General features: G+C 39.4%; 1 protein-coding gene across 2 annotated transcripts in view; it reads left to right on the plus strand.

Annotated features, from left to right (window-relative positions):
- The window catches only part of CAP2 (cyclase associated actin cytoskeleton regulatory protein 2), a 133,742-nt gene that overhangs the window by 39,380 nt on the left and 67,301 nt on the right, over positions 1-27,061 (plus strand). For both annotated transcript variants that reach the window (XM_029243966.1, XM_029243967.1), the window contains exon 4: positions 14,099-14,176. In XM_029243966.1, coding sequence (XP_029099799.1) covers positions 14,099-14,176 — 78 coding nt within the window. The remainder of the gene's footprint in view (positions 1-14,098; positions 14,177-27,061) is intronic.

Genomic DNA, 27,061 nt, shown 5'->3' on the forward strand with positions numbered 1-27,061 from the left:
TCATTAACATTAAAATGATAGCCATCAGGCAAGAAATAACTTTGGAGTCTAAAAAGAAAATTGAATTTTTGTCCAGGACTTCTTGGCATATTTCCAATAACCAGCTCTCCCTGGTTTCAAGAGTCTTTAGTTTTATTTATATAATTTTAAATATCTGGGTGAAAAGTGAAAAATTCAGTAGATTGTCTCAATATGTCCAGTTCAGACAGTCCCAAATTTTAAATGGGGACTCCCACCCCAAAGTTCATCTGCAAGTTAGTTCTTAGAAACTTGGAAGACACTTGCCCACAGACTTAATGTAAGGGATGGGTGGTTCGTTTTCTATGCAGAGATGCAGAAGAGTATTACTCCGTGTGTAGCACACAGACCACCACCATCTGCAAATTCTGCTAATGGTCTGCTATGAGATGAGTACAAAAATTGTGAGTAAGACGTTGAACACTTCTATAACAATCCAATAGAGTAATTTTAAGGCTGCTAAGTCTGGTAGTTTAAAAGACTTGGACTTATGCTTTGTGTGTCTGGTTTTTATTCATTTTTCTAGTAAGGCTCTTTTATTTATTTTACAAAACTATCACTCCGTGACAGATGAGAAATTAAAAAGAAAATCTTCACCGAAGGTTTTTGGAGTAGCACTAGGTAATGCAAAATGTTAGGAAAAACTCTTCCCCTATGCTTTTAGTTAAATGAAGCAGGAAAACAATCACATTAAATGAAAAGCAGTCGTTTGTTATGAATGCTGATACCTAGGCGAGTGTGAATTTAATTAGAGAAGGACTTAGAACTAGATAGGGATTTCTATGCAGGTGACACGTACTTTCAGCTGATGTTGGGCCTGGTTCCTTCTTCCTTTCTCTGCCAAGCACAGAATTTTTCTTTTTCTTTATATGAGTGTATAATTACTCTCCTTTGATTATAAGAATAACTTTGGAATTGACAAATGGGACCCAAAAAAGGCAGGAAAAGAGATTTTCTAAGGATAGTGGAGCAGGAATTGAAAGGAAGGTGTAAAGAGGTGATATATACACTTAAGAAAGATTTGCCTTGTTGAAAATAAAGTCTGGAAGGATACTTCTTGAATTTTTAGGGGGTAAACTTACCAAAAGCTTTTACTTCCTAACATCCATGTCTTTTGAACTTTTTATAACAAGCATGTATAAACTGTTTTCATCAGAAGAAGGGGAAAGGAATATTTGGTATTTTAAGAAAAAAACCTTGGAATCGAGGTATTGCCTGGAAGGGATTTCACTGAGCAGCAAAAGACAAGTGAGAAAATGTGGGCACCAAATGGTGTTAATCCCACACAGCTTGGCTGCAGGGTGACCTCGTGGTCAGGAGTCCAAGATGCCTGGGAATCCATAGGGATTCTGGGAACCAGCGTTCAGCAAGGACTTTCCTAGGTTGAGTGTTCATAGTGAGATCTTAGTGTAGATGGACTGATGTCGGGTCTATATGGTTGACAAATGAACAAAATCTGATTTGTAGCTAAATTTTATAGTCACTAGAGATGACTTCATTTCCCTGCCTTATTTAAGTTTTCTATGTTAGTGACAGAGGCAATTGTAAAGAAGGGGAAAGAGAACTAGCATTTATTGAGGACCTGGTATGTTAGGCACTTCGTGTAGCTGCCAGCAGACATTGCTTTACTTGATCACTAGGAGAACCTGTTAAGGTATGTAAATTCGAGACAAAGAAGCCCAGTCTCAGTAAGGTTGGGTAACTTGCTTATAGCCATGCATTTAGCAATGAGCAGCATTGGATTCTGTCTAAGGCCTATCTGAAGATTTAAGCTCACAGTTTCTCTGCTCTACCACACTGCTTTCCAATAATTTCAGTCATTCATTATATAGCGGTAGTTACTGAGCTTCTGGTGTAATAAAGGCCCTTCTACATCTGCACCCAGTGGCCTAGTCTTCAAGAGCCTATTACCTACTTGGAGACCCAAGGCATATACATAGGCATGAAAGTTAAATAAGAGTATGGCTTAAATAATACAGAATGAAAGGACAATGCTTAGCATTACAGTGCATTCTAGAATAAGGAGTACTTGTTGCCTCTAATTTTTCTGATTCATTAGAGCAGCCAAGTATCCTTTACTTGTATAGACCCAAAATTCATCAACCGTGAAGCAGTTCTGGCTTCCTGAGTCAAAAGATTTAGTTTAAACATGTTGATAAAATGCTTTAGATTCCTTAAATGTTAGAAAAGCAAGTTAGAGAATTCAAAGAAGGGCCAATCTGCCAAGTGTTTTGTAGCTACACAGTGACTGAATTTGAAGATGAAGTTTATTTCAGAGAATAGTTTTGTTCAGATTACAAACTTGTAACAATATTCTACCTGTAAGAAAAGCAAACAGATTTAAATATACAATAGTGTTTTCTTTTTTTTTTTTCCTAGTCCGATGCCTTAAGAAATACTCACTGTTTTATTTATTTATTTGGCCGCATCGGGTCTTCGTTGTGGCATGCGGGCTTCTCTCTAATTATGGCATGTGGGTTTTCTCTCTCTAGGTGTGGCGTGTGGGCTGTGTAGTTTGCGGCACACAGCCTCTCTAGTTGAGGCACCCAGGCTCAGTAGTTGTGGTACGCGGGCTTAGTTGCCCTGCAGCATGTGGGATCTTAGTTCCCCGACCAGGGATCGAACCTGCATCCCCTGCATTGGAAGGGGGATTCTTCAGCACTGGACCACCAGGGAAGTCCCAAGAAATACTCACTGGTTTTAATTATTTCAAATATTTCATTTTTTAAAATATAAATTACAATCAATTATTTAGAAAAGTTCTGTGTTGGGTTTTTTAAATTACACTGATTGGTTTTATATTATAGATTTTGACAACTTTCTACACATTCTATTTTTGTGGCCTGCTTGTTTAACTTAGACCCTGTGCTCTGGGGCTCTTTCCATGTCAGTAAGTTGAGGTCTATACTATCACTTTTTAGTGACTACATAGTATTTCATTGTATGGTTACACTATAATTGATGTAAACAATCAAAATTGTATGTAGGGGAAATAATACGTACAAGAATGCAGAGCCCAAACGTGGGTGAGATGAGTGAGGTCCTAGGGCGTGACTCTGAGAGGGCGCACACCTGGGCTCCCCACCAGCCTCACCTGGTCCTTTCCCTGCAAGGATGGTCATCTAGTGGTATTTATAATCATTTAAAAAATTAGTGATGTTTGACTTATTTTCAGTTTTTCCCCTATTAGAAGTGAAATTACAGTGCATGTCCTTGTACAAATGCTATTTTATAATTGTACAATTATTTCTCAAGGAAAATTCCAAGCATTGGAAGTGATAGGTCAATGGTAAATGCTCCCTAATATTTATCGTCCCCCCTGCCCTTCCTCCCCACCACACACATTGTACTGATTCATACCCTCAGTGTCTAAAAGTACTTTAGGCTGTTTGGTGATAATTACAAACTAGGAAAATAAGAATTTTAGGGACACAATGCATGATTTGAATGCACATTATTATTCATGGAATCAATTTTTTCAAAATACTTTGCCCTCCATTGCACAAACAAGAAGATAAAAAACAAAGCTATATGTCCTCCTATAAAACATTCTTTTTGCAAAAGAAGACCATTTATCAGTTCTACCTTTTATCTATTTGACATGCCAGGAAAATTGTTTAAATTGCTTCTTTGGGGCTGGATGTGACATGTTCTGGATGGGGTTGGTTGGGTGTTAACTTTAATGGTAACTGATAATGCAGCTGAGCTGTATAATAGACAGTCTCAGGCATGGATATAGAAAGGACACATTGGAGCTGTTCCTTAGTGTCAGAACTGTGCACCGTGGCTGATGCAAATACTTATGTGAGCTGGAGGTTGTCAAGGCAACAGTTCTATTAATGAAGAATGAACCTCTTTTATTATCAGTGCCTGGATGATTATTTTTTTTTTAATAAAATGTGCCTAGTAGTCTCACATTGACATTTTCAATCTACCTACTCATCTTTCCTTTCTAGGCTGCAAAACTATTTAGCTCTATTCAGTAAGCATGCATCTTTTCTCTGCCAATGAAAGTGGAATCACTGAAAAAAAAAATAGTCAACTGTAAGGGCAGTAAAAATACTAATTTATAACAATTACCTAATATAAAATTATTGCCCTTTTGATATGTGCTTTGGCTAAGGCAGAGCCTGAAATTGACAGGGACTTGGTTGGTATGTGAGCAGGCCAGAGTCTTTAAATTCACATGTCTTTATGATTTAATGGAGTACTGCCAGCATATTTATAAGTGAGTGGAGTGTGGCATGACTGCTTCCTTCTCCTGGTCAGACTGTAAATTTAGACTCCATTTTATTGTGTGCACACTGGATACTTTAAAAAAAAAAAAAAAAGCTGTGGTTGAATTGTAGGCTTTAGGGAACGCTGTTGTCTTGAAGAGCCAGAGAGACATGTTAAGAGGAACGATGGTTAGAAATGTCTGGGTACCGAGCATTGTGCTTCCTGGGTTCTAGAGAGAAGGAAATCGTTTCTTTAAAAAAAAAAAAAAAACTTTTCCTTTTTTTATGAGACTACTTCTTGTGTTTTGTCAAACTAGCTAAATGGGAAAACTTACCTTTTCGATCATGGTTATCAGCAGTCCATTCCTTTCAAAATCAGATGTTTGTTGTCTGTTCCACACAACTGGTACCTTGTTGCTTGTTATAGTCACTAGTCGTTCTCTGGGTTCATGACTTGTTTCCCCTGATTTATACCTCGTAGCACCTAGCAACATAGTAGGTACTCAGAAATTACTTTCTGTTTATGAAATTAAATAATTCTTCTATTGTATTCAGTCATATCTTTTAAATAATTTTTTTCTTATAATAAAATTTAAATGTTTGATGTAGAAATTTTGACAAATAAATGTATGAAGAAGAAAATAGAAACCACTCATAATCCCACTACTCAGAGTTAACCACCATTGATATCATGGCATATTTATTTCTTCAGGACATTGTTCAAAGTCCTGTTTCCTCCTTGATAAGATAGAATCAACACTGATCTGTGCAGGTCATATGTATAAGGACAAGTGACACATGCCAAGAAGGGTACAGGTAGTCCAGGGGAGATATTAAGATGCAAATTGAAATTAAGGGGACAGTTGTAGTCCAAGCAAAACTTGGCCCTTTTCCAGTGTCACTGTGGCAATTTCAGGGTCAACAACAAGTAGCAGTCAATCTGATTTCTCATTTCTTAACTTCTATCTTTAGACTACATTACTGACAAAACAGATTTTGCCCTCAGAACAAGTTTTAGCACAAGCAGATATACAGTTTTCTTTGTTGATGGTAATCCTGGCTTGCTTCTTTGTGCCTTTTCCTATTGGCACATAGGGAAGAGAGAGCCGTTTCCCAAACTTATGCAAAATAGGCAAAAGTCCATGAGAACTAGAGATGTCATAGTGAAGAGACATTGTGTACTTGTATGTTTTATTCTTGGCAGTGATGGGCCAGTTTGGGTGTTGCTTTAGTCCCCTTACAAGCATCTCCAGATAAATATGATAAAAATAACAATAGTAAGAAAAGAGAATAAAGTCTCATGCACTGAGGATAAAAGCACCTTTAGAGAACTTTGCTATTTTTTTTTTTTTTTTTTTTGCGGTACACGGGCCTCTCACTGTTGTGGCCTCTCCCATTGCGGAGCACAGGCTCCGGACGCGCAGGCTCAGTGGCCATGGCTCACGGGCCCAGCCGCTCCGTGGCATGTGGGATCTTCCCGGACCGGGGCACGAACCCGCGTTGCCTGCATCGGCAGGCAGACTCTCAACCACTGCGCCACCAGGGAAGCCCTGGACAGTGTTTTTTATCGCTAGCATTTCTCTGGTACTTTCTTAGAATTTGTATCTCTCTGCTTATATTGCTCATCTGTTCATGCATGCTTTTTTTACTGTATAGCTGATTCACTTTGTTATAAAGCAGAAACTAACAAACCATTTTAAAGCAATTATACTCCAATGAAGATGTTAAAAATAAAAATAAATAAAATTACACTGGCCAAAATGAAAACAACAACAACAACAACACTGTAACAGAAATGAAGAATGGCTTTGATAGGCTTATTAGTAGACTGTACACAGCTGAGGAAAGAACCTCTGAATTAGAGGATATATTAATAGGATCTTCATAAACCAAAAAACAAAGACTGGGGAAGAAAACAGAACAGAATATCAAAGGACTGTGGGACAACTACAAAAGATGTAACATCTCTATAATGGGAATACTAGAGGAAAAGAAAGAGAGAGAGGAACAGAAGATATTGAAACAATAATAACTGAGAATTTTCCCCAAATTACTGTCAGACACCAAACCACAGATCCAGGAAGCTTAGAGAACACCAAGCAGCATAAATGCCAAAAAAACTACACCTCAGCATATCACTTTCAAATTACAGGAAATCACATTTTTCTCAAGCTCACATGCAACATTCACCAAGATAAATCACATTCTGTGATAAAACACACCTTAACAAATTTAAAAGAATAGAAATCATATAATATCTGCCCTCAGACCACAGTGGAATAAACTGAAAATCAGTAACAGAAAGGTAACTGGAAAATCCCCAGATATGTGGAAATTAAGCAACACACTTCTAAAGGACTCATAGGTCAAAGAAGAAATTTTAAAAATATTTTGAACTCAGGTATTAATTAGACTTATTGTGGTTATCATTTCACACTATATACAAATATTGAATTATTATGTCATACATCTGAAACTAATACAGTGTTACATGTCAATTATACCTCAATTAAAAAATATATTTTGAACTAAATAAAAGGGAAAATTTAGGGGATGCAGTGAAAGTGGTGTTAAAAGGGAAATTTGTAGTATTGAATGAATATATTAGAAACAAAGATCTAAAATCAATAATCTAAGTTCTCACCTTAGGAAACTAGAAAAAGAAGAAAAGAAGAAGAATTAGAGCAAAAATCAATGAAGTTGAAAACAGGAAATCAGTAGAGAAAAATCAACAAAATCAAAAGCTTGTTCTTTGAAAAGATCAATAAAATTGATAAGCCTCTAGCCAGGCTAATAACAAAAAAAAGATAGAGGCGACATCACTACAGATACCGTGGAAACTAAAAGGTTAATAAAAGAATACTATGAACAATTCTATGCCCACAAATTTGATAAGCTAGATGAAATAAACTGATTCCTTGAAAGGTGAATCTGCCAAAACTCACACAAGAAGAAACAAACAACCTGAATAGGCCTGTATCTATTTTAAAAATTAGATTAATAATGAATAACCTTCAAAAATAGAAAACACCAGGCCCAGATTTGTTCACTGGTGACTTTTATCAAACATTTAGGGAAGAAATTATACCAATTCTCTATAATCTCTTTCAGAGGATAGAAGCAGAGGGAATACTTTCTAAGTCATTCTGTGAGGCTAGCATTACCCTAATACCAAAATAAAACAAAGACATAAGAAAACTGCGGACCTGGGACTTCCCTGATGGCGCAGTGGTTAAGAATCTGCCTGCCAATACAGGGGACACAGGTTCGAGCCCTGGTCCGGTAAGATGCCATATGCTGGGGAGCAACTAAGCTTGTGTGCCACAACTACTGAACCTGCACTCTAGAGCCCACGAGCCATGACTACTGAGCCTGCGTGCCACAACTACTGAAGCCCTCATGCCTAAAGCCCACGCTCTGCAACAAGAGAAGCCCGTGCACCGCAATGAAGAGTAGCCCCCATTTGCCACAACTAGAGAAAGCCCGCATGCAGCAATGAGGACCAAATGCAGCCAAAAATAAATAAAATAAATACATTAAAAAGAAAAACTACAGACCTATATCTCTCATGAACATAGATGCAAAAATCTTCAACAAAGTATTAGTTAATTAAATCCAAAAAAGTATAAAAAGAATTATACACCATGATCAAATTGGGTTTATCCCAGGTATGCAAGATTAGTTCAATATTCAAAAATCAATTAATGTAATCTATCACATCAGCAGGCTAAAAAAGAACAATCATGTGATCGCGTCAATAGATGCAGAAAAAGTATTTGACAAAATCCAACACCCAGGGGCTTCCCTGGTGGCGCAGTGGTTGAGAATCTGCCTGCCGGTGCAGGGCACACGGGTTCGAGACCTGGTCCGGGAAGATCCCACATGCCATGGAGCAGCTAGGCCCGTGCGCAGTGGCTGCTGAGCCTGCACTCTGGAGCCCGTGAGCCACAACTGCTGAAGCCCGCATGCCCTGGAGCCCGAGCTCCACAGCGGGAGGGGCCACCGCAGTGAGAGGCCCGCGCACCGCGGCGAGGAGTGGCCCCCGCTCGCAGCAAGTAGAGGAAGCCCGTGCGCAGCAACGAGGACCCAACACAGCCAATAAATAAATAAATAAATAATAAAGTACATGAAAAAAAGTATAACTTAAAAAAAAAAAATCCAACACCCATTCATGATAAAAACTCAGTAAACTAGGACTAGAGAGGAACTTTCTCAACTTATAAAGACTATCTGCAAGAAATCGACAGCTAATATCATACTTAATGGTGAGAAACTTGAAGCTTTCCCACTAAGATCAGGTACAAGGCGAGGATGTCCCCTCTCACCAATCCTAGAAATCTCTGCTAATGCACTTAGGCAAGAAAAGGAATTAAAATGCACACAGATAGGGAAGGAAGATATAAAACTGTCTTTTATCACAGATGACATGATCTTTGTCTATGTAGAAAATTCAAAAGAATTGAGAAGAAACTCCTGGAACTAATTAAGTGATTATAGCAAGCAGCATTTGTTAGATAATTCGTTAGAAATGTAAATACTTGGGCCCACCCAAACCTGCCGAATTTGAAACCCTGGGGCTGAGACATGACAATCTGTTTTAACAAACCCTCCAGGTGACTATAATGAAAACTCAAGGTTGAGAATTGCTGGTTTAAGTCTTCTTCATGGCCCTTTATATGTCAACACAGATGACTTCATAATCCAACTTTGTAGGGTCAGTGCTTATGTTTATGTCTACAAAATTAAGCATCTTCAATCTTGTTTTAAGCAAAATCGTGAAGTAGGTGAAACTTGTCTTTGGCATCCTATCACCTCTTTTTCTTAGCGCATTTTCCTGTCTTGCTTTCATCTATCAGGTCCCCTTTTACCTCTTCATTGGCTGAAACTCAAGGGACTTCTCCTTTAGGGTAGATTAGAGGGCCCTAAGGAATAAGATCTAAAAATAAAATATCTCTAATTGTAAAATGTGGGACATTGGCAGACTCACTGGGGGGGAATGTGAAGATGGCATTGACAGTGACCTTCCCAGGGCCCAAAAATTGCACCTGATGAGCAGATGCCCATTCCCCTGACCTTCAGTCAGAGGAAGAGGATCCCCTTCCCTTGGCTGTCTGGCTGTCAGGAAGAGGGCTGATGCAGTTTCAGAAGATCTGGAACTGCCTTCAGCACAGGCACCCTGGCTGGATGCTTCTTGCATTTCCTCTAAGTATTACCTGTACCCTTTCTCCCAGTTGCACCTGTTCATTTTGTCATCCACATGGTACTTTGTGGCCTGTAGCCTCCCAATGAAACAATGGAAAGCTTTGATGAATATTCAGAGATCAATTGAGCTTCCCCAGTGAGTCAGCTCTCTCCCAAGGGGATTAGATGGAAGTAAGTCATATTAACTGGTGTCTGCTTGTCCCGAGGCTTGCTGTAAACTGATTACTGAAATTCATTCTCCTGCTGTCTAGGACCACAGAACAAGATGCTCCACCAACCTACCTATCTAAGAACCCCAGTTGCCTAAGTGATAATTGCTAGAGTTCAAACAAAATGCACAGCCTTGCCTCTTACCCGAACTGTCCCTTTCCTCTCTGCACACACGTGCTCACAAGCAGATAGATGTGCATGTATACACACAAAGGTCACTGAGGCTCTCTGAGCCTGGCACATGTGTGATAAACTCAGCAAAAACCCTCAATTATTTGTTGTTACTGAAAATCCCTACGTTTGGCTTTTTCTTTCACAATGTTTTGAACTGCCTGAGTGAGCCAAATTCTCTCTTTCAAGTTATCAGAACTCAGCAGGTTCAGTGAAATTGCTCCTAAATAGGATGCTGTCTGGTTGAGGGGACTCATGGAACTTTCCAGAAGTAAGAAGCAGGTAGGTCAGAGTATTTCAAAGGTGGAATGAAAATCCTTTGAAACGTGGACTGATGAAGTTAAAAATGAATGTGGTTTAGAGTCTGCTTATCGTGCCCAGAGTTCCAGGGAGCTGAAAGAGGTGCATAGCTGAATCCTCAGAAAGATTTGTCTATATAAGCAAAGCAGTAGGGAGAGTTGAAGCAGATAGCTAGATATTCAACCACTCTGTGCTCCAACCTCCACCCCTGTTGTTGAGTGAAAGGCCATGTGGGGGAAGAGACTAATTAATGAAATTGGCCATCTTGGCTAATCAGACCCGTTGGAAGATTGTTCTGTTAGCAACAGGCTAAGTGTTGTTTCTAGGGAAAGTAAAAAAGGCCAATGATAGTGTTCATCTTGGGATAACTACAAAATTATTGTTAATGCCACCTCTGAGCTGCAGTTTTAACTGTAGAAGTCAGGCAATCCCAAATTTCCACACCAACTATAATTCAGCTGACTCCACAAGGTTTGTTGTAGATGAGGACCATACTTCTATATTATCGTTGTTGGGAGAAGTGCAGTTCTTTTATTTACATCCAAGCAGTGGAGAGTTTTATTTCATAATCTTCTTTTGGAAATGTGGTCATTAGAGACTGACAAAAGTCCTTCTGATCCACTGAAAATATACATTTTGATGTATGGATAAACATTCATGTAGCTCAGAGCTTCACATTCATAAGGTCATTGTAGCCTCCAGGACAGTAAAATGTGAAAATCCACTATCTCCCTAAGGAATATTCAGAATTTGAGATTTTGAGCAATATAATCCCAGCAATCAGGCTACCAGGACAAAGAGGAGATGGTGTACTCCAAAATGGAAAATATACCCTCACTTAAATATTCATAAGACTTAATCTGTTATGTTGATGGTGATGAATTTGTGATTTTAAATGTAAATGATCTAGAAACCTTGGTTTGCTTTCAAGCATTTTCTTGTCAGTAGGAAAAAAAACGCTTGGATGAAAAATAATGAGAAAAGTTGAGCACTCCCTTTCCCTGTCCCCTGTTCCATCAGGCCTTAGAAGATTAGGTAGAAGACTCTTGTTTGAAATGGAAAATAAACCAATCTCTCATATGGTAGCAAAAGACTCAAGGAATCACCCACATGGTGGCTAGAAATAGTGTGTCAGAGAGGAACAGAGCATGCAAAGGAAAGACATGGGCTTGCCCTCAAAGAAAATAGAACAATGAACAGAAACAGATTCTTCACTATGGCTTAATCTTTTTAGACTCTTAGACTAATAAGTAACTTAAAATTTAATAAGAGTATAAACATATTTTTTAAATAGCATAAGGTGATAGAACAATAAGAATGAAAGGGAAATTGAAGTCTAACAAATAAAAACCAAAAACAACATTAATACAGAAATGAAATATAAATTAGAAATGTTCATGTATATGAGACCCTACTGAAAATCTGTTTACCAACAATAGAGAAAACTGTTGATATAATCACAGTAAATACAGATGACAGACAAGGAAATTAAAGGCAGAGAGAGGGAGAGAGAATCTAAATGATATGAAAACATTCAAAATTATACAATATGAGGATACTAATTGGAGTCCCTGAGTAGAGAATCTAACAAATGGAACAAAAGATATTTTGAAAGATATAGTAATATAAGAAAATTTCCCATAAATGAAGAAAGGACCAAGTCTATTCCAAGAAATATAACACAGAATGCTCAAAATGCAAACATAACTTAGTAAAGCCGTTAAAATCCAAGGATAAAGAAATAATTCTTCAGGTGTCAAAATAGAAAAGTCAGTTTCCCACAAGGGAGAAACAAAACCAAGGTGGCTTAGATTTCTGCGTTGCCACATTCACTGCTATGCTGTCTGTACATGGTAAGAGAGAGAGACCCAGGGATGTTATATCGAGCCAAGATGTTGTTAAAATATATCGATGACAGGGAGACATGCTTGAGACTGAAGAACTTAAGCAACTTTGAGACCTTTTTGAAGAACATACCTTGATAATGGGAGTCCAACCAGTTAAAAAAATCAAAATAACTCAGAAATGGAGGAGTCATGGTAAGACAACTGGTGAGAACCCCTAGGTAGGTTTAAATGTAGAACTAATTCTCAATAGCTATGGGAATTAATGTTACAGTAAAAATAATAACTAAAAAATATGAAAAATGGGGACCAGAGATAGAAGTGGGGAAGTCCCTATGTTCTCATCTTTCCCAATAAGGAGTCAATCAGTATTGTCTAAAATTATATCAAATTTTTCTAAATACCAGTGCCTAGATCTCACTCCAAGAGGTTCTGGTCTAATTGGTCTGAGGAGTGGTCTTGGCCTTAAGAGGTTTATGGATTCCACAGGTGATTCTAACGTGCAGCCAGGGACTTCCCTGGCTGTCCAATGGCTAAGACTCCACAGTTCCATCAGTATTGTCTAAAATTATATCATGTATTAGTTTAAAGTATAAACACATAATTATTCCAATTTCTTAATATTTTATATTTTTTTACCTTAGAATCATCATTTAGGACATAATCATTATTACAGTGCAGAAACTTTTATTTGAAGCTTATCAATTCTTTCTTTCATTTTTAGTATTCAATTATAATTAAAATTTATACTTTTTATTTTAAAAAATGGCACCTAGGGTGTGGTCCCATTTTACCAAAGTCTCTCTGCATATAGATCTTAAATGGTGGCTGCCATGATGTTCATCTCACATTAATAATGATTATTTCTAGGTTGTGAGGCATTTTTTAAAAACTTTAATCTTTGTACCTTATGGCCCTAAAAAATTATTCTAAATCATTATGCTTTGTCTTATGAGAACAACTGTGTGAATTTTCCTAAAAACTAGAAAAAAATGCCAAAAATGACTGATTGTGTGATATGAATATTTGGAATTATTTTCTTCTTGGTACTCTTCTGTAACTTTTTAAATTTAAAAAATTAAAGAGTTAGTTAAGCATGGGTAGAAGGTAAAGATAAGAGAATATGGTACCATGTGTTTAAAGACATTCCCATCTGCTCAAGGCCTTTCTGGGGTGGGGTTGAGTCCAGGTAGCACTGAAATCTCCTTCAGACCAGTCTTAATGAACAGTGGTAGAAATCACTAGCTCTCGGTGAGCATATTTTTTTTTCCTTCTTATTAAAATTTTGTATTTTTAAAATTTTTATTGGAGTATATTTGATTTACAGTGTTGTGTTAGTTTCAGGTGTACAGCAAAGTGAATCAGTTATACATATATCCTTGGTGAGCATATCTTTATGGGGATGGCTTAAGGGACAATTTTCTTTCCATTAGAAGGTATGGAACAGATTGGGGCATGAAAGAGGACAGGAGAGACACCCTTTGGAAAACAATTGCACTTTGGGGCTCAAACTTTTTTTTAACAGCTTTGTTGAGATATAATTCACATATCATAACATTCACTCTTTTAAAGTATATGATTCAGAGATCTTTAGTATATTCACCAAGTTGTGAAACCATCACCGCTGTCTAATTCCGGAACATTTTCATCACCCCCAAAAGAAGCTCCATACTCATTAGCAGTCACTGCCCATTCCTTCCTCCCACCAGCCCCTGGCAGTCACTAATCTACTTTCTGTCTCTGTAGATTGGCTTATTCTGGACATTTCATGTAAACAGAATCATACAAATGTGGTCCTTTGTGACTGGCTCCATTCACTCAGCATAATGTTTTTAAAGTTCCCCATGTTGTAGCATGGATCAGCAATTCATTTGTTTTGAACGCAGAATAATATTCCATTGTCTGACTATACCACATTTTGTTTATCCATTCATCAGTTGATGGACATTCTGGTTCTTTCTACTTCCTGGCTATTATGAATAATGCTGCTATGAGCACTTATTTACACGTTTTTTTGTGGACATGTGTTTTCATTTTTCTTGGGTATATACCTAGAGATGGAACTGCTGGATCATGTGGTAATGCTCCATTTAGGAGCTCAAACAATTAAACTTTCCTATTCCTTTTTGTTCCCAGGCAGAAATGGTGCATAGTGCTTTCCAGGCCCAGCGAGCTTTCCTTCTGATGGCCTCTCAGTACCAACAACCCCAAGAGGTAAGAGTGTATCCTGAGGGCCAGGGCTGCCTAGGGAATGGGCAGTGTAAGATAGAAAACAGGGAAGCAACAGAGCCAGTTACTGTGAGAGACATCCCGAAAATGAGATGTATAGCACTGCAAGTTCTGTCCCTAATCCAGATCATAGTATGAAACATTTCTTCTGTCTTTATAATCTTACTATGGCCAAACTCATACTGCAACAATCAACATCACCAGTTTAAAAGGTCAATTTATTTATGTCATCTGTATCCTATTCTTTTTACTAGTCTCACAACCATTTTATAATCAAGGAAGTATTTGCTGCTAATTTTTAGTTCATACTTTGTGCTGCTTTGTTTTCAAAAACTGTTCACATCTGTCCTCACCTGTAAATTCTATGTATGAATTTGATTAGTTCCTATTTAACAAATAGCATTGTTAGGCTCAGTGTGTAATGAATGAAATTATTCATTAAAAAGTAGATCTACTACCAGCATACCTTGTTGAATAAGAAAAAATAAGAATTGTTGTTTTGACTAAATATTCTGCATCTGAAGTTTGGTAACAGCCATATAAATATAAAAGATAATTGAAATATAACACAATAGTTTAAATTTAATAGCTCACTTTAAATTCTAAAACAAACACCTAAAGTTGAAAAAGTTGGGCTGAGAATCCTAGGAAGCTAGGATTTGACTTTCAGAGGGTGAAACTCGGCTTCATAAAGAACCAAGACCTGGGACCTTACCCTCCCTGGAGCAGTAGGTCCCAGGCCCTCCTGTGCAATGCAACCACCTGGAAAAGTTTTTCTAAATACCAGTGCCCTAGATCTCGCTCCAAGAGGTTCTGGTTTAATTGGTCTGAGGAGTGGTCTTGGCCTTAAGAGGTTTATGGATTCCACAGGTGATTCTAACGTGCAGCCAGGGACTTCCCTGGCGGTCCAATGGCTAAGACTCCACATTTCCATTGCAGGGGGCGTGGGTTCCATCCCTGGTTAGGGAACTAAGATCCCACATGCCGTGCAGTGCAGCCGAAAAAACCCAAAAACCAGATAACTTGCAGCCAGAGCTGCCAACCCCCACCCTGATGGATGTATCATGTCCCTCGTGGGAAATGAGGACTTAGCACACAGTCCAGGCAGGCAGCTCTGCAGGGATGGAGATATTCTGTGTTCCATCGGGGATGCAGTCTCCTCCTTGGCTTTCTCAATCCCTGACTTTTTTCTCTTTGCAAAAGAGAACAGTGAAACTAGGAAATCACAGTGTGATAGAGCCTTAGCCTACCCTTTCTGTGATTGAAGTGAGAGGAGAGGTGGCTTCATTGCATCATTGAGTCTCAGATGGAGGAAAGAACCATTACTTTCCTGGCCAGTGCTCCACTCAATCCCTTTTCTAAGCGCAGAACAAGAGGCCTCTCCATTGGCCGTGCACATAAAAGTCACTCATTAAATACTGGATGATAAAGTGAGTGACTGAACAAGTGAATGAATATACTGGGACTGTGGCATCCCCAAATAAGCCATAGTCAGGGATAATGTGTGACTTCACGTGGCTATGCAGATTCTTGGGTGTGATATCTGGAGTTGCCACTTCTTACTCTACCGCATTCTTGATGAAAGGGAGAGGAATGGATGTTTCAGGAGACTCGTATCCAGGAAAGGCATTCGTTGGAAATGTTCCCTATAGCACTTATCGCAGTACTCCAAGAGTAATAAGCCCCAGAAGATCAGTAGGCAAAATAGAAGGCAATTTTTTGATGCCCACCTCCCTTTCTGTGCCCTCCCTCTTAACCCAGAGCACTGTCCTAGTTGCTTCCACTCAATAGAAAAGCAGTCCACCAGGCCTAGACATTCCCAGTGTGCATTCTAGAAGATACATCATAAAGATTGTCATAAAACAGATTGTATCTTCTCATAGGAACAATGTTATAATTGTCCATGCCTTCCTCTCTTCTTTCAGGAGAATACTAACTCCTGTAATTTTAACTCTCATTGATATATGATAGTGGTCCCCAAACTTTAGCGTGTATGAGAATCGCCTGCAGGGTTGTTAAGACACAGATTGCTGGGCCCCACTTACAGAGCCTCTGATTCAGTAGGTCCTGGTTGAGGCCCAAGAATCTACATTTCTGAAAAGTTCCCATGTGGTGGTGATGCTCCTAGGCCAGGGACTGCACCCTGTGTAGTGTGTGGATGGCTCTCAAAGTTAGCCTCTAGCTGCCTCTAGATGACTACTTCTTAAACTCTGATCTTCATCTGAATCACCTGGAGATCTTGTTAAAGTGCAGCGTCTGGGTCAGTACATCTAGGATGGGGCCCAAGAGTCTACAGTTTTAACAAGCTCTGGGTGATGCTAATGCTACTGGTCTGTTGCTACATTTTGAGCAGCGAGACAGGCGTCCCCACCTGAAATCCCCACCAGCACAAAATCCCTTCATAGTCAAATAGCAAACTCATGTTCTTTTCTCCTAGCATGTCTATATCAAAGCAGGCTGTGTTACGCTACGTTAACAAACATTTCCAAAATTTTAGTGACTTATAAGAGCAGAGGTTTATCTCTTGCTCACCCTACATTCCTATGTATGTATGAAAGTAAGGTGACTTACTTTCTAGAGGATGTTATTAAACAATTACTCATGCAATTATTTACTTAGAGTTATAATAGGGCTCTGAGAGAAAATGGTAGAAAATGAATCTTTAAAAGGAATATCAGGCATTGGGAAGGGAAGATATTTTAGGGTAAGAGGACTTCCCAAGGGGTACCTCCCATCATGCTAATGAAGGTGACCACTTATGCTGCGGAAGCATAAGGCAAGGCCAAACCAACATTAGTCACCTGTGGTCTGAGGGTTGTGTGTGTTAAATGCCCAGACTGGGGCTGAGCACCTGGCCAGCTGGAAGCTAGCAACCTCCTAGAACATCTTTGAATCCACAGTGATGCAAGCATGCAATTAATCAGTCAACAAATACTTATCAAGTGCTTATTATGGGCCAGGCCCCCTAGGAGATGGGGCAGGGCTTGGGAAAACACATAGAGAGTATTAGATGGGAAGAGACCTTAGAAGGCATCTCTTACAGCAATCTCAATTTAAAGATGAATCAGAAGAGGTTCAGAGAGAGGGTAACTGGTTTGCTCACTAGTCCCAAAGCTGGTGAATTGCCCCCCAGAACTCTCAGCCAGCATGCTTCACCACTACACAGCCGTCTCCAGCGCTTTTCACTGTTGCTTTAAGCCAGAGTGTCAGCCTTCAAAGAGATTAAATTTTGTAGAGGGTCACCATCAAAATGTAAAAGTATTTTATATTTACCAATTATAAGCAAACAGCCAATCAAGCAAGGTAAACCATTAGTACTACCGAAATTCGGGGAAGTAGGGATCTTGCAGACAAGGATGATCAGGAAAGGCATCATGGAGGAGATAAAATGACAGTCCGAGAGCAGTAATGCAAGTGCTTCTGATGTAATTACACTAATATTAATAAAGTGGTGAATTTACTTAGCACAGACTCAAAAAAATATTTTCCTGGATTAAATATGTTTGGGAAAATCCCATATTCTGTTCACTGAAGAAGCATGTAAAATATTATTATTTAAACCTACATTTTCCCAGACTTATTTGACCATGGAGGCTTTTTGTAGAGGGACATCTGTTCATGTCCTGTGGAAGGCTGGTGTACATTTCTTTTAAGTTGTTCTAAATGCTTGATGGTCATTGCTTTTGGTAGATTCTAACTATTAGCAGGGATTCTAAGACCAACTCCAAGAGTCCCACGGCCTAACGTACACACATGCCCAGTATAATCCTCTCCCCTTGAGTGTAGGAATGAGCTGTGAATTTATGGGATATCGATCCTTTGATTAGGTTTATGATCAGGGTGATGGGATAGTCACTCCAGTGATTATGTAAGGTCACATAAGACTGTCATTGTGGCTGTAGAGAGATTCTCCTGCTGGCCTTGAACACATGAGCTACCACGTTGTAAGAGGGCAGCCTCTAGGAGCTGAGAGGGACCCTCTGCTGACAGCCAGCAGTAAAACAGAGACTTCAGTCCCACAAGTGTAAGAAATCAAATTCTGCCAATGACTGTGTGCACTTTGAAGGGGACCCAAAGCTCCAGATACAAATGTAGCCTTGCCGACACCTTGATCTCAGCCCTGTGAGACCCTGAGCGGAGAATATAGCTTCACCTTTCCCAGAAGCTGTGAGATGGTAAATGTATATTGTTTTAAGCCGCTAAGTTTGTGGTAATTCATTATGCACAAATAGAAAACTCATCCAGATTGCCTTGATTCCCTCCTCCTTGCCAGACTCTAAAACAGTTAATTGGTTTTTAAAATAGGGCCGTGAGCCACAGATCAAAATGTGAAGCCACCCTACCGTTTGCTTCTTCCTCCCTGTCCCCCACCCCCATTCCTCCACCTTCACTCCTCCATTTATCCTGGAAGAAGATAAGAGATTTGCCTACAGCCCTGGTTGACAATGATGACAATCCAATTTCAAATTTCCTTTCTCATTTTGGACTAAGAAACACGTTTCTTATATTCTCTATTATGAAGGGTTTCAAATTTTTCAACCTTGACCTGTAGGAAAAAATGTATTTTATTTCATCACCCAGTTTCTCAAAATAACAGTTATCCTTATCATGTTCATTATGATGTATTTCATCTAGTCCATTCTATTGCTCTGTTCTTTTCTTCTTTTTTTAAAGACAGTTCATAACCCACTGAATTGATTTCATGATGTACTAATGGGTCATCACATCTTGCACTTTGAAAGCACCCCTCTCATATCACAGACATATTACAACGCTCATGATATAGATCAACTTATAAAACATGTGCAGAACATGCTTTTCTTCTCTCCCCTTGTTGTAATTTATAAAAATGATCTTTGGGCAAAAGATTGTTCTAGTCCTTACATTATCTTTGTTAAGAATTTTAGTGACAATTTAAAAATCCTATTTGTGTGCAGAATTTTTCAAGGGACCCGGGCACACTCAACTCTTCATTTACTTTTATACCAGTTGGATCTAGGGAAAATAGGATATTTCTAATTCACAAGCATGAAAAGTGAAGTTCAGTGACACATTACTGACCTGGCCATGGGATCTAGACCTGGGCCCATTACTTTACTCACCATCCAAAGTTCTTTTCACACTACACATAAAAAGAACTGCACTGCACAGTCATTTATAGGAGTTACATGGCCAAATAAAACTGTAGAAAGTGTTTAGTTAACTGGGAGAGGGGAAATGATTTCTCTTGGCATTGAGACATCTCATATCACCAGGGAGAGATCTGAAAGATAATCTTTAATCATCTCTACCATGAGTGGCCCCCAAATTTTAGCCTGAACTGAAAATGTAACTTCTACTGGACCAGTGCTTCTGAAGCCCTGGATGGGCATCACCCCCCAGGAAGGCTATCGCCAGGGGTTTGGGGAGGTCTTCCACCTGGACCCCACCACCTCTAGCCCTGGTTAATTTTGGACAGGTAGGAAGCACCGGTGTGGTGGAGAACCACATCTGTTGTGCCGTAAGTCAGAAGGCATTACCTTCCTTCCTACGCACACTTTCCATATTTTCTCCAACATGCCTTACGCTGCTAAGACCAGACAATGAAATTGTGTGTGTGTATGTGTGTTTGCATGGAATTAATGTGTACCGGTTTCTGACTAAAGGGAAGTTTAGTTTCCAACTAAAGGGAAGATAATTTATGGTCATTGACTGGTCTGTGGATTTTATTCTATTAAAAAAACTGGAAGTCTGAGTTTTTTATTCCTCCAGAAGTGAGAGAAAGAGTTTCTACTACCCCTCCCTCTCCTTTTCTGTCTTTATTTGGGCTTGCATTTTAAAAGGAAATAGTGCCTTCCTGTGCGTGGAGCAAGAATCTAAAACATTTTTTGTCCTTTCATTGTCTAAACAGTCTGAGAAATTAGAAGGGAAAGGAAGATGAGAGACTCCTTCTGTCCATTCCTCCATCTAGTGATATGCGTGCCCCAACACGGTGCTCTGTTCAGAGCACTCAGTAAGGATTTTCTAAGGCATGGGGCAGTCATCCAATATGTTGATAATTTATTGATCCTAAACTAAGCAAGAAAGCCTAGTAAAAAGAAAAAAAAGAAAGAAAGCCTAGTAGCGTTAACCTTAGGACTTGAGCTAATTACGTCGGTACACTGGTAGATCCAGATTACTCATGGGTTTATGCCCATATGTTTGAGATTTTCATAAAACGTATTAATTTGTGGGGGTGGTTAAGAGGAGAGACTCTGGACTTGGGCCTACGTGGATCTGAGTCCCAGATCTTCTGCTCATTAGCTCTGCTAATCCAAATGCAAGAAAAACAAATTCATTGGTGTCTCCTACATTTGAGAATCTTTTCTCTTTTTCCAGGTGACTACTGACAAACTAATCTGGTAAAGTCCACAAGACATTCCCACTGAGTCACTCTAACCTAACCAACTTGTCAAGTTACTCACTTAGGAGAAGGCAGTTGAACTCTCTTTGCCCATGTTTCCTTATTTTCTCCCTTCCTTCCTTCTTTCCTTCCTTCCTTCAGCATGCAGGATCTTAGTTCCCCAACCAGGGGTTGAACCCATGCCCCCTGCAGTGGAAGCACAGAGCCTTAACCACTGGACTGCCAGGGAAGTCCCTCCTTATTTTTAAATAGGGTGAATAGTTCCTATCTCACAGAGTTATTGTGAGGATTGAATGAGAAAAAGCATGCAAGGGTCAGGTGACTGAGTAGGAGAATTCAGTATTAGGGCAGTCCAACTGCTTTAGGAAAAAGTCCCTAATTCTCAATGACTGAACATTGTAGACATTTTTTTTCTCGCTCACCTAAGGTCTTCTCTGGTGTTTTTGGTTGACAGTTTTCCATATGGTCATTCAGGGAACCAGGCTTCCTCTGTCTTTCAGCCCCTACCTGGCTCTAAGTCCTCAGCCATTGAATTGGGAAAGAGAACACAGAATCATTCCTGGGAAGGTTTTATGGGTCAGACCTGGAAGTGGCATGTGTCACCTCTACTTTCATTCAGTCTCTTGGACATTCCTAGCTGCAAGGGAGGTGGCAAATTTAATCAATCTGTATGCTGGGAAGGAGGAATTCACAGATTTGTTGAGCATGTCACCAATCTGCCAGAGTGGGTAACTTGGCTTGACTAAAATGAAGTCTTTCTCAGTGGAAATACCTTTCTAAACACTCAAGTGGGTTTTCCAGGCTAATCCCCAAGTTCCCATCCAGAGAAAGACAAGAAAACTTTCAAATCTAGCTGTTGAATTTATTTTTATTGTTTTTGGGTATATATAGAGAGATAGAGATGCATGTATATAGATATCTCAGAGTTTCCTTTAATTAGAATGAGTTCATCCTTTTTTGCCTCTGTAATGTTTTACCATAAGGTGTAAATTATTGTCCCATATTTTAAAATGCCAAGCAAAGTAGTCATGTGACTTTGATCTCAGAGCATGCCTTGGGTAAATTAGGTTGTGCTAGTGGCAGGTCTGGAAATTGTAAAGGAATAGCAAACGAATGAACAAAGCCAAACTCCTAAGTGTTCCTTAAGTCCGTGCCCAGAAAATGTCACAGTGTAGCTCAGTCAGGATTGCTGAATCTTCTTGAAAGATTTGGCCATGATTAGTGCTGCCAAGTTCTCTTGTTAGGGGACATATGACAGGTAACATAATGCAATAAAATAACTCTGGCCCTAATGTAAAATGAAACACCTACTTTAAAAGATTGCCTTAAAGCTTTTTGTCGGGCTTCCCTGGTGGCGCAGTGGTTGGGAGTCTGCCTGCCGATGAAGGGGACACGGGTTCGTGCCCCAGTCCGGGAAGATCCCACATGCCGCGGAGCAGCTAGGCCTGTGAGCCATGGCCGCTGAGCCTGCGCGTCTGGAGCCTGTGTTCCGCAACGGGAGAGGCCACAACAGTGAGAGGCCCGTGTACTGCAAAAAAAAAAAAAGCTTTTTGTCTTCATACAAAGCTATCAAGAAAATATTCTGTTGAGTAACTGCTATTAATTATATGTGCTGAGCGAGTATTTTTAAATATGTAATTTTACATTTATCTGGAAAACAGGAAAATAAAACTGCAAGAAAAATTAACAGGTTTTCATCTTTTGTGTCATGCTCAGTTATGTTTTCATTTAACAGTGGTATTTCCCAGTGGACAGAATTTCAAAAAGGAGTAGCACTTTAGAATCTAACCAGTGACTCACTTTATGGCCTTTTCCAAATTAACTCTATATTTTCACTTCATAAATATGTATAAGTTTTGACTCATTAATATTGCTCAATGGGTGGTTCTCTTCATTACCAACCCAAAAGCACTCAAAGGCAATATACGCTTTAAATTTCTAGAGAAGAGATAGGCTTAAACCCAACTGAAACATCTGCTCAAATACAATCTATGAAGAGCAGGTAAAAACTGGTTACATATAGATACCTACACGATTGAATTTTTTGTAACCAGCAGCTTCCTGAGTAGCATTTCATGTTACAGTTGGAGAAGTGAAGCAAAAAGAAGCCTTTGCTTTTCATATGAGCCTTTCCAGGGCCAGAACATTACCTTGGTAATTACATGCTGGCTCCTTGTGAAGGCTGGTATAGATGCTGGTTGATGAAGAATAAAGCACGGGGGAAGGAAGGAGAGGAAGAGGTTTGTGTGATATCATCAGGGTCTGCTTGAGTTGACAGCCTGAAGCTACCCAGTCAGGGCTGAATCCCAACAGGAAAGCTAATCATTAGTTTATCAGAATGCAGAGAGGAGGATAATCAGAAAAGAGGGTAATTCTGTCATTCTTCTGCCAGACTGTTTGCTTTAGCAACATAAAGCTGTGAATGAGCTCGTGAGCTGTGACCATGGGTTAGTAGCTTTATAGGTATTTAGAAACCCAGGACTGTGGAGGCAGAAGGGATTTGCTAAGACCCTGTCCTGTTGGACATCACTCATGGTGACTTTTTTTTTTTAATCTGATAAGGCACATTAGCTCATTTCTCTTTGTGTAAGACATGAATTAGATAATGAATGGCTTCCCAAAGGAAGCGAGGTGGTTATCACACACAGGGGATTTGGGGGATTATCTAAGGGGGTAAAGGTTAATAAAGAAGGATAATATCCTTTGTTTTATCAACTATTTCATACTAAGTTTGTTACAATTCCAGACTGCCTTGATGGCAAATTCTACATAAAGGTTAGAACTACGTATATGTCTAGGGAATTTTTCGTACTCCATTTAGTCAAGTGTTGGGATCACTTTGTATTTTTAATAAAATGATTTTCAACTATTTCTCATTCTCCACTGTGAAGCTTCATATTTGCTTGCTAGACACTATAAATCTGATATTTCAAAATTGGTAGGGTTACATGTTTTTCTCTTGCGGCCTGATTCAAAAATTAATTTTAAAAGTGGTCATTGACGTCGTTCAACAAATCTTTTTAAAAGCCATACATATTTTGGCCTTTGGATTTGGTACTTGTTCATCATTTCAGTAGCCTTAATGTGAGTCCTCTTTGCAAGACATAGCTTCTATCATCTGTACAAAGCTGTATATGCGAAAATAGCAAACAGGGAGAAGGTAATTCCAGCTGACATTCCAGTCTGGATCCGCTGTCATAAATTACTTAGCAGAGGGCATGGTCCGTTACTTTTTATGGTCATGTTCTATATTTGTATGTGCTGTGGGTCGGATCACATGACAAAAGCATCATTTGATATTAGTGTTTATGTGCACCAACTAGTGAGGACTGGATTTAAGCTTCACTGTGCAGCACTTTTAATTTGTATACTTAGCTCTTAATTGAAAATGCAGACACTCCCCTAAGTACTAAAACTACAAATAATCCAGAATAAATTTTACATAATTGTTTTTAGGAGAAGACAAACTACTGCATATCCTAACTAATTGAAATGCACTATGCCTTCCAGAGATTTTAAAACGTAAATTTTGAACATGAACAAGTCAACATCGCCAGAATAATAAAGACCCATACTCACCACTTTACATCATCCAGCCCCTCCCCTAAGCGGAACAAGAGAGTGTCTTACTGCTGATGGCAATTTCTTTTAATGAAGATACATTTCCCAAACTAATTGAGAAAAGAAAACACATATGTGCCTTTTCCCCCCTCTGCCTTCCACATTGCTTTTCCCACTGCAGCTGAAAATTTAGGTTTCTAGCAGCAAACACCTAGAGAATGGATGATTACTTCTTTTCATAAACTAAACAGGAAAAAAGAATGTCAGGTTTTGGTGGACTAACTGCTGTGAGCATTAGTGTTTCTATTTCTGGAGTCGCTTATTAGATAAATTTCCCTGTTAAGTAGTGACTTCAGATCTTTGTTAAACCCTGTTCACCTTACATACTCCAGCCTTCTTTGATTTCCTCAACTCTATTAATTTATTTCTGGGGGCTTTTTTTTTTTTAACCAAACATTTATTGGATCCCTCCTATATAGCAGTCACAGCATTTGGCATTTCTACATCTATCATTACCTCATTTGTATGAGAACATACTTTGGAAAAATAGGGTCTGGGTGATGTTATTTGTCATGATTCATACATTCCTGCACTTATCTTCGTTATTACTGCCCTCAGGCTACCACCACGACCACCATTCGAACTTTCCCACCCACTCTCCTCTCTTAAGGAACATATTCAGTATGCCTTCTGACAGTCTCTTTATATCTTTGAACGTCCTCAGCACCTTTATGGTAGTTTCTGTCAAAACAAAAGTAACTTGTTTATTTTAGAAACATTCCACTGTTATTTTTGTGCATGTTTTCCATCCCCTCAACAAGATTCTAAGAGCTTCAAGGAGCTTTATAGTTGATGTGTCTTTGCTTTTCATTGTGGTCTTAACTATATTTTATTTGATATCAAGTTTGATAAAAAGACAAGCTCTGGCTCCTGACACTTGTGGTTGGTTTGAGGGATAAAAGCTGGGTTAATAGATTCCAGTGGCACAGGAAGGGAACAGAGGAACAGAGTGAAATGACATTTTTATTTAGTGATACTGTTATCTTTTACCAAAAAAAAAAAAAAAGGAACTTGATATTTGGAGGTATGTTTGATACAGATTGAGACATCAATTGAGGTTATAACTGCTAAAATGTAAGTCACGGATCAGTCACATAGAATTAGCCTTGAAAATGTATTCCTTACAGGGGAATTTGGGAAAGGGAAGGTTAGAGGAAGAACAAGTGGTGTGGGTTAGTAAGGCATTTCATTTCAAGGATGCCGTTTCTCTTATGCACACTTTCATAAAACGAGTGCCTCTGAGGCTACCACAGAATGTTTCATTTTTGAATGTGTGGAGCGAATGACAAGAAATGATCACAGCCAGATTTGGGTGATAGATGTAGCTCAGGCATTCAATGATGTTAGAATATAGGTTCTGGGAAGAGTGTGCTGACTAAATTCACATGGGCTGTGGAGATCCAGCTGGCCTGATATTTAAATGCTGTTGAAAATATGTTCCAATTAGATGGTTTCTTCCCTATATGGAGTTTTCATGTAAATTGTGAAGAATGGTACTTTCTTGAGGTGGTGAAATTGTGGTGAGTGTCCACCATCAGCCCTCTGAAGCTGGTAATTTCACAGTTAGAACCACAGCGACTGCGGTGCAGAACTTCAGGATTTCTTCTGCCTTCGTCCACTTGGGTTCTCTATATAGGAGAATGGGCAGCACATCACCCAAATCAGATTTCAGTGATTCAAGCAACAGGAGTACCATCATTTTCTTTGGCTGGATATCCTGTGGTTGAATGTGTTCAGGATTCCTCCTGGAAAGTCATAAATTGGATTCTGTTTTCCCACAGGAATAGGGATATAATTTGAAACTTCATGTTTTACCAACCCGACAGCAAATGAAGCACAGACAGAGCAAACTACACATCATAAAAACCAAGATACAGCTAAAACATTATAATTATTTAAAACGGGGAAATGTGGCTCCATGTCCTGTAAAGTGGTTATAAATGTGCTGTTCACTTTAATTATGAGTCCCCAATGAATTTAACTGCATATGCCACACATAAAAAAGCTATATTATAACTTACCGATCTGAAACTGATGATGGCTGTAGTGAATATTCATCAGTAGTAATTTTACTTGACTTTTTTAGAATTTGAAGGATCTTTTTGTAGAGATGTACTGGATGATCCATTATCTTTGAAATATGTTTTGTGGGAAAATGAGAACACTTGCCTCTTTTCCTCTTTTGACAGGATTTCTCTGGTCTAGACAGAGACATTCAGAATCATTCTGTAATTCTCTAATACTGTACCTGAGATTGAATCATCCGTTTCAAAAATAGCAACCAAAGGATCACAGCATTCAGAGATCTTATCAAGGAGTGTGTTTGGGATGGGACTTTTTCTTCTGATCGTCCCAGTCAACTTTTCTTTGTTGTTATTTGAAGGTATATTTGGTACGGATTGAGGTATCCCTCTTTGCTGAGTCAGAGAAGAGCAATGGGACGAAGGAGGGCAAAGAAGGATAATCATACCCCCCCTTTTTTTTTTTTTTGCGGTACGCGGGCCTCTCACTGTTGTGGCCTCTCCCGCTGCGGAGCACAGGCTCTGGACGCGCAGGCTCAGCGGCCATGGCTCACGGGCCCAGCCGCTCCGCGGCATGTGGGATCTTCCCGGACCGGGGCACGAACCCGTGTCCCCTCCATCGGCAGGCGGACTCTCAACCACTGCGCCACCAGGGAAGCCCCATATCCCCTTTTTTATCAGTTAGAAGGGAGGGAGGAGGTTTTAAGCCAGGCATGTGGCCGTGCACCTGGGAGCTTTCTAGCTCATGGCCTCTCTAAACCACTCTGCTCTTGTTTTCTTCTTCGAGTCTTTGTCCATCATTTGTAGCCCCCAAGGCCCGGAAAGTGTTAGAAAGTAGGTGTTAAT

This window comes from Monodon monoceros, unplaced genomic scaffold (genome assembly GCF_005190385.1).
Source record: "Monodon monoceros isolate NGI ecotype Baffin Bay Population unplaced genomic scaffold, NGI_Narwhal_1 Super_Scaffold_3, whole genome shotgun sequence".
Taxonomy (NCBI): domain Eukaryota; kingdom Metazoa; phylum Chordata; class Mammalia; order Artiodactyla; family Monodontidae; genus Monodon; species Monodon monoceros.